General features: G+C 33.6%; 1 protein-coding gene across 1 annotated transcript; it reads left to right on the top strand.

Annotated features, from left to right (window-relative positions):
• The first annotated feature begins 5,149 nt into the window (after positions 1 to 5,149).
• On the top strand, positions 5,150 to 8,446 carry LOC131606172 (beta-glucosidase 11-like). The gene is made up of 13 exons (XM_058878443.1): positions 5,150 to 5,330; positions 5,438 to 5,507; positions 5,582 to 5,637; positions 5,703 to 5,778; positions 6,011 to 6,082; positions 6,279 to 6,366; positions 6,487 to 6,742; positions 6,978 to 7,093; positions 7,176 to 7,396; positions 7,518 to 7,549; positions 7,641 to 7,728; positions 7,843 to 7,933; positions 8,030 to 8,446. Exons 1-13 carry the CDS (start codon positions 5,205 to 5,207, stop codon positions 8,280 to 8,282), a joined length of 1,545 nt encoding a protein of 514 aa, XP_058734426.1. The 5' UTR covers positions 5,150 to 5,204; the 3' UTR covers positions 8,283 to 8,446.
• Positions 8,447 to 9,232: the final 786 nt, after the last annotated feature.

Below are 9,232 nucleotides of genomic sequence, written 5' to 3' on the forward strand. Positions count from 1 at the left end.
TCAATTGGAATATTAAAAAAAGTAGTAGTATAGTTAATGTCGATTGGAATATTTAAAAAAAAAAAGTATTATAATTAATTTCTATGTATTAAAAAAGTTTGACTTTTGACTAGTTTTTTTCAATCTTACATGTTCATAGTCAAATTCATTGTTTCTAGATGATATGGACACTTTTAACTTTATTGCCTCTCTAGTATCTCCCACATGTGTATATAGTATACCCATCAAAATAAATGCACTAAAGTAAACTACTACACTCTACACATGATATGTTTAAAATTTTAAGAATATGCTTTGTTTACTTTTCTTCTTAAATTCTAATTCTAGTTCTATGAATTAGGTATTTTTGGTTATTTTAAATTTAATAGAATTCCTTATTTAAAATTTCTTAAGTTAGTCTTTTTATTTAAATTGTTGTAAATTTAAAATTTTAATTTTTGTTGAGGCTTGTTGTTGCGTTGGTGTCTTTACATTCCGGAATTTTACTTTGGGTTGAATTATTGCTTCTTTTTAAGTATTGGGCTGGGTTTTGGACTCGAGCATGGAGCAACCCGCTAGAAGGGGTATATCAGGCTAGATATGTTCGTGGGTCGGATAGAGTATATCGACCCAACTTTGGTATGGGCCAATCTCAGGTTCATATATGACTGAGATATGCATTACGACTAATAATGGACACTAGATATAAGGATTTCATTCATTAAAGTTTGATTCTCAATCATCATTAAGATTGATTATGACAAAATCAATGACCATAAATGTCCTTAACCGATCTTATTGCGAGGTGGGTCGACACCGCTATATAAGGGAAAGAGCACAAGAGGATGATTTATTCACAATTCCATAAAAAGATAGGCAACTGCGACTTTTACTAGTCTAGCGCTGATAGAGTTTACAATTAGTGTACTTACGCATGCATTTGACGTCTATCGTGGTATCTGGTAAAACATACTCAAGCCACACTCTCTCATTTCAACAACAAGCCGATCTCGTTTCATAATGAGAAAGGTTGCCAACAGTAGCCACAACCACAACAATGACTGAGTCGACATACTAGACATGCTAATTGTTATGGAGGAAATACGATGCTAGAATGAGATATTGCAATATGACATATAGAATTTGCAGTAGCAATAAATACAACTAGCAATCGACGATTAAGTGGATCCAGTGGACCTCCTTCCCTTTTCGGCGAAGATTTGGGGCGTTAGGTCCTAGACAATTTCAAGTTGTAAGTTGTATGGATTCTGGAAAATCTATTTCTGGATATGTGATCACTATGTTTGGCACATCAATTAGTTGGAAAGAAACACTTCACAAGGTTGTAGCCTTATCAACTACTGAAGCAAAATATATTTCCCTCACTAAACCTGTAAAAGAGGCATTATGGCTTGAAGGTTTTGCTAAGGACATGAAATTTAAGGTTAAAAAATCACTATTTAATGTGATAGTCAAAGTGAAATACACCCGTCGAAGAATTTAACCTATCATGAGCGAACCAAGCACATCTATGTGAGGCTGCATTTTGTCAAAGAGATAATCGAGCATGAAGAAGTCCAAGTGTTGAAGGTTTTGACTGAAGACAATGCTGCTGATATGATCACTAAGACATTTCTAAATTGCAAGTTTTTCCACTGTATGCAGTTGATAAAGCTGCATGAAGAAAACTAGTTTGTTCCCTTAATGTTGTAGAGTTTGTTCCAAGGTGGGTATTTGTGGTAATTGGATCAAACTCTAGTCTCGACAAGGGTTGGTACGATAGAAGTCAAAGTCTTGTATATCGTAGTCGAAGTCTATTCAAGCATGCAATTGTCGAAATATGCTATATTGTTAGCATGTTGAATTGAGTCAGTCTGTTAGCCAATTGTTTAAGTTAGTTGTTTACTTAAGTTAGCTTAGTAGTTTATAAATAAACTAGCTCTCTTAGGTTGTTGAGAGATGATTGATTGCTGTTATTCACTTGTAATCTTTTAACCCTAATTGAGAAAGTGAATAGTAAAACTATTACAACCAATCCTGATTTCTTCTTCTTCCCTCTTATTTCTTTTGTAAAACTAAAGGGTTTCTTGTGTTTGTTCAAGAAACTCAATCTTTCTCATAGTTTAAATTTGTTTTTGACAGTGCTTGTTACAACAACAAGCATTCGTTTAAGAAAATAAGTTGTAAAATTTTGATAGAAGATATATTAAGGAACCAACCATGAGTCATTTCTCTGCTCTAGAATTCGTCCCATGAAATGGTTTCTACCTCATGCAATGCTTTCATTATCAATTTGTTTTCAAGATTCTACCCCTATGCTTTAAATATAAATCATTAATTTAAGCTCAAAAGTATTAGTTTGTGTGAGTTTCATGCGGATAGCTTATGCTTCATGTGGATTGATGAGTTGACAATGTCTTGATCGTTGTTACTTTACAAATGGATGATAAAGCTTCATTGGTTAAATAAACGAACACACATTTTCTCCTCGATTGCAAAAAGAGTAGACAAAATATGTCATAAATAATGAAAATAAAAATAAAATAAGATGTGCTAAAATGACCACAAATACCCATTATATTGACACTATATCCTCTTATTTCTGTCTTCGGAGAAGCACTCCCTAGTCAGACGAAAGATTCACATCAATTGAAGTATGGTTTGGGCCACCCTCACGTTCGAAAGTGGATACGATCCCTAATATCTCCCGATCAAGCCAGTCGCCTATCTACACCTTCCTAGTTATAGTTGGTATAATATTCATGATGAAAAGCTTTAAGAATAAAAACCTGTTGTTATAAACATAGTATGGACAAGCAAGTTCAGACACGAACACGCCTAGTAGAAAATACTAATAGCAGAAGAAATGTTCGGAGAAAGTAACAAAGATACCAATGGTATACTATTCAAGATACCCTAGAGGGGGAGCAAAAGCAATAGAACAGCTTTAGCTTTATCTTAGAGAAGATGGATCGATCAATCATGCATGTCAAGTTCCAATAAACAATATCTTATGAACTTGAGTAAAGCTGAAATAAGGAAAGGTGACAAGAAAAAAGAAATAAAATTCTTTTGTGGGTCGTTAATGGAAAATGGGTCAAAATGACGAAATGGAGGTCTCTTATAAGCTACTCAAGTTGTTCTAAGTACTCAAGTGCTCTAGAAAAAAAAGGAAGCATCATCACCAACTAGCATACAAACACAAGTAATTATTCACAACAAAAAGTTACCCATTGCAAGGAAGACTTTAAAGCACCCGCTCCCGATGACAGTGATGTCTCATCAAAGATTTTCTCGTCCCCAAATTTAGTGGTCTGGTAAGAACATATATTGCAAACCCTCGCCCTGCAAAACTGAATTAAAGGTTTGGTGGGCAACTTTTCTTGACCAAAGACAAAGGCCCAATGATAAAACAAAGACGGTGGAATATGCATAACAAGTAGTTCATCTCCTTCTAGAAGTAGAAGATTTTGCCCAAAATAACTTTGTCGGTCTCCTAGATCAATCTGACGGCTGGGCGTGATCTAAGCCTCACTCCACGCTTCCAGTTGTCAACCACTTCCCTTTTATACAAAAATGACACATTATTTCTCAAGTATCAAATTCATTCTCATTTTCACATCACTTTTCACTCTCATACTAACTTAAACGTTGGAGTACTAACGTTGCAGGTCAATCCTCTCTCTATTACATAAGAAACTCAAGTCCACCGCAACAAATAAACTTCACTCTTCCATTCACCGATCAATTCAGATTCCACACTGAAACACTAATCAAAAGTCAAAATTTCTTTTAATTATATTACAACCTGTGTTGCATATGTACGAGTGCATACCCAATACGAGTACCGGTACGAAGTACGACACTTTTAGAAAAATTAGGGTACGGGTACGTTAGTATAATTTATTAAAAATATAATTATATATATAACAAAAGAATTATATTATTTAAATAACAAACAGAATATTAATGTTAAAAGTTAGTTGCTTAAAAAAAAGTTAATATCTACACAATAACATAAATAAATCACCCTTCAAAAATATCAATAAATCATTAAATTATGACTGAATATTAATATTTTCTTCTTCGATACCATTATAAATAGTGATTTTTAGTTCAAGTACCATTATAAATAGTGACTTTTAGTTCAAATTCATTGAGAGTAAAACGAGTAGAGATCCACTCCATTTCCTAAAAAGAAATGGAGGGTCCATTACTATAGTTTTATGTGTATATTACACGTATTTCTAAAACATGTGACATGCATTTATTATTTACTTAACTTTATGCACCCAAAATCATAATAATGGACCTCCATTTCTTTTTAGAAAATGGAGTGGATCTCTACTAGAGTAAAACTAGCAACTTCAATAATACCAGCTCCATCAAATAAATCCCATTCATCTCACCAATATCCCAAATTTTTGTTGCCCCTTTCATTATAAACCTTACTCTTTCTCATAGAGAAGACGAAGATTTATATGAACAGAAACTAAATCCCCAGCTCTCAATGCATTGAGTATTTTTTTCTTAATGAGTGAATAAATCTATATGTGCTCCAATTTCTCTCTGCAGAAGATGAAGAACTTGGATGTGAAAGAAATTTCAATGCAATAAATTGGTTTTCCTTTCATTTTTTTTTAATTTATAAATAAAATAAATAACCTAATTTTTATCCAGTAAAAAAAAGTTTAAATTATATATCCGAATTTTTTTTTTTAAAGTTGAGTACGAGGTACCAAATATACATTAGTTGATGTACCAACTTAAAAATAAAATTAAAAAATTAATACGACTTCGGTGCGTACCGAGTGAGTACCGTACACGTACCGGTATTCGGTACGTACTCGGTACCAATACTTTACCTAAAATGGAGTACCCGTTCCTAAACATTAATATCCGTAGATTCTTTAAACTCATTTTCAAAATTAATTACTTATAGTCAAAAGACATTTTAGAGATATAGACATAAAACAAAGATGCTAATTATAGTTATAAATTTTTGTTTAATAAAATTAAAAAATCCAATAGATAGATGGATAGCACATAGTGCATAGACAGCTGAAAAAGAAAGGTTGAAGTTTCTCCTACACATATCAGTTTTTATGCACTTTTATTGTTTTGGAAAAACCTTACCGACATAGTTCTAGTATAAACATTATTCACACAGATACTTGATATATGTTCAAACACAAAATAACACTAAGAGTTAGTAATTGTTAATAATGTTGGTCATGTACTATTCCTTTGCAGTTTTATTAGTAGCAGCAATATTTTCTGTTGCTAATGGATTTATCAAAAGTGATTTCCCTCCAAACTTTTTGTTTGGTGCTTCAACTTCTGCTTATCAGGTTCATCTTTTTTTGCACCCCTTGTGTTTGATCAATTCACTCAATACTAATTTTTCATTCTAAAGATACTTTTTTTATTTTGAAATTGGGATGATATGATATGAAAGGTTGAAGGTGCAGCAAATGAAGATGGAAGGAAGCCAAGCATATGGGATACCTTTGCACACGCTGACAATGGTGCTCTTTCATATTTATCTGTTCTTGTATATGCTTCTTACAATGCAGTTCTTCATTTCAATTAAATTTTACAGGAGGGAAAACCAAGGGAGATGGTGACATTGCATGTGATCAATATCACAAATATAAGGTATGCTCTAGAAATATCTGATTTGTATATTAATATTAGCTTACATTTACTTTGATTTCGTGCAGGATGATGTCAAACTCATGGCTAAAATGGGGTTAGATGCCTACAGATTTTCCATATCATGGTCAAGACTTATTCCAGGTATGATCCACAAAAGGTTAGAAATGATGTATCCTTGTACGCGATCATGAAGTAATATTAGTGATTACTGAAGCATCAGAATCAACACCAATTTCTATAACAATTTCAAAAGCTGAATGTACTTGGTTTGATTCTGGTGCTATCAATGAATATCTTAAGAATATCTATAAATTTGTATAGCTTCTTTCATCAACTGTTTGTAATTTTGACCTTGATTTCATTCTAATACCAGATGGAAAAGGGCCAATAAATCCCAAGGGATTGGACTATTACAACAACCTTATCGATGAACTTACAAGCAAAGGTTCTTTTGAAAACTAGACTTACCTTGAAGCCGTTGTCAGTTACATGTTTTGGAAAATAGCAGTTTGTTAAAATTCTTCTGTGCAATGCTGCTGTAATGCCACTCTAGCTTCTAATTGACAACACTAAGTTCAATTAACACTAAATAAGAAGTACTTAAGAATTATATAATTGTTATTTCCCGGCTTCATTTGTAGGAATCCAACCGCATGTTACACTGTATCATTGGGATCTACCTCAAACACTTGAAGATGAATATGGAGGATGGGTTAGCCGAAGAATTATGTATGGTTCTCAAACTAAAATTTCCTAATAACATGGCTATCTTGTGTTAGATAGTAGTTCAGAGGTGAAATAATTTATATCTAACACAATGGAAAAAACAATCTTGTCTAATTCATGCAGAAAAGACTTCACAGCATACACTGATGTCTGTTTTAGAGAGTTTGTAGATAGAGTTAAATATTGGACTACAGTGAATGAAGGAAATGCGTGTTCAATTGTGGGCTATGGTAAAGGAGATTTACCGCCTCAAAGATGTTCATCTTCCTCTATGTCTAACTGCTCCAAAGGCAATTCTTCAACTGAGCCATATTTGGTAACTCATCATATGTTGTTAGCACATGCATCAGCTGCAAAGCTGTATAGGACAAAGTACAAGGTAAGCCAATGTTGTCAATCATAAAAAATTGTCATTTGTTAAAATTCTAGGTTCTCTCGCTATAATTTCTATTTGAAAACATTTGCATTACGAGTGTATCAAAGAACTTCAGTGATTTGTTTATATTCCAATATGCTAGTGTTATTATGCACTACATTGAATAACCATGACACCATTTTCGCTATGATAATCAACATATCTTTTCTTTATAAATGCTACTTATGATAACTTGCAGGCCAAGCAAAGGGGATTTATTAGTTTTAATCTTCTTGTTTTTGGGTTTCTTCCACTAACAAATACTAGTGAAGACATAATTGCCGCTCAAAGAGCCCGAGACTTCTATATTGGGTGGTAAGTAGCATTTTGATTGTGATATCTATCTCTAAAATAATGAATTATTAGACTTAATTTAATCTTTTCTTTGTTTTGACAGGTTTCTGAATCCCTTCATTTTCGGAGAGTATCCTGACTCCATGAAAAAGAATGTTGGCTCAAGGCTTCCTTACTTCACCACCAAGGAATCAAATTTGGTTAAGGGTTCAATTGATTTCCTTGGAATAAATTTCTACTTGGCTTATTACGTTAAGAACAACGCAAAAAGCTTGCAGAAAAAGGATAGAGATCACACATTAGATATGGCTGCGGATCTTAAATGTATGATTATTTATGTATAACAATTTTGATTACATAGTTAAACAATTAACATTCACATAAATGCCTCTTTAGTCTATTTTGAGGAATTTTAATCTATTAACGTTTTCTCCAATATTTGTAGTAAACTTTGGAAATGGTACATCTCCATATGAGGTAAGAGTAAAGTATGAACTTTGAAACTCCTTTTATTTTTTTACCATTGAAACTATAACCTATTCCACTCACTGCTCATTGGTTTTCTTAGATTCCAGTTATACCCGGGATTTTGGAAGGGGAACTTCGCTCTTTGAAGAATAATTATGGCAATTTTCCAATTTACATTTATGAAAGTGGTATGTCACCATTACAAACACATTTTGAAAATTCGGTCTAGTCTATTTTTACTTTAAATTTCATCAATAACATCAAAATCTTCATGGACTACAATGAATCTTTGAATTCCTCAGGTCAACAAACACGTAGGAATTCATCGTTAGATGATTGGTCAAGGGTGAAGTGTATGCATGAATACATAGGGAGCCTACTTGATATGTTGAGGTACCTTCCATGTACACATTACCAATGTTCCTAATATTCACCAAAACACTAGTGAAAAACATTTTTTTACTGTTTTTTTTCTTGTTACATTGACAGGGATGGATTGAATATAAGAGGCTACTTTGTATGGTCCTTTTTGGATGTATTTGAGTTACTAGGTGGATATGAAGCAAGTTATGGTTTATATTACATAGATATGAAAGATCCAACTTTGAAGAGGCAACCTAAACTTTCATCTGTGTGGTACACAAATTTTCTAAACAACAGAACTATGGACTCAAAGATCACCATGAAAATTGAGAAGAATTCATCTATCTCCAACACTCCCTTGATGCATGTTACCACTTAATATAATACATGAGTTAAAATAAATGTTCTCTCTAGCTTCAAGTGGCATGAGTTATGGTGTTTAAATAAAAAGAAGTCCACAGTTTTTCCTCCTATCTTTTTTTATGCCACGAACTCGTTATCTCCTTCTAACGAACCAATATAATCTTCATCATCTGAATCTTCTACAAAATCTTTTGTTGAATCATCATCTCACAACATGTAACTGGTTGAGTCAACATTAAAACCTAACATAATTGTGTGAATACAAGATTACAATCACAAAGATGTTTTTGATTCATGGCAAACTCAATAAGCATACAAGCAACAGGGTGGAAGCAGAAAACTCAAAGAAAAGCAAGCATTGATCACTCATGTCAGAACAGGTCAACCCATTATGCTTATAGGTTGACTCAACACAAGCAAAACAAGAAGAATGCAGAAAAGCAGCAGTTAGGTCGACCTACCATCAACCCAGGTCGACCTAAAATGGAGAAAAATCCATATACTTCTGCTAGGTCGACTCACACATCATCTAGGTCGACCTAAATTGATGAAATTCACATACCAGCCTGCTAGGTCGACCTACACAACAACTAGGTCGACCTAATCTGAGAAAATGTCCCCAGAATGCATTTGAAGAGGATTCTGGTCGACCTACTCCTTAAACAGGTCGACCTAACTGGGAGCAAAATTCTGCAAGCTCTGCTAGGTCGACCTAAGCACTACAAGAGGTCGACCTAACTGATCAAGAATGCCAAAAAATCTGTTTCTCTCATCTCCAACTGTTAAGCTATCATATATATATTGTCCAAGGTTCATTATTCAAAGCAACACCAACGACTGAAAGATACACAAAGGCTTCTCATCTTCGTTCTTCGTCATCTCCAACACAATTACACATAATCATTCTTGCGTTGAGGGTTAGTGATCGAGTTCGATAACGTCCATGGAACGGAATTGAAGATTCCT

The sequence above is a fragment of the Vicia villosa genome, linkage group LG5 (assembly GCF_029867415.1).
Source record: "Vicia villosa cultivar HV-30 ecotype Madison, WI linkage group LG5, Vvil1.0, whole genome shotgun sequence".
Taxonomy (NCBI): domain Eukaryota; kingdom Viridiplantae; phylum Streptophyta; class Magnoliopsida; order Fabales; family Fabaceae; genus Vicia; species Vicia villosa.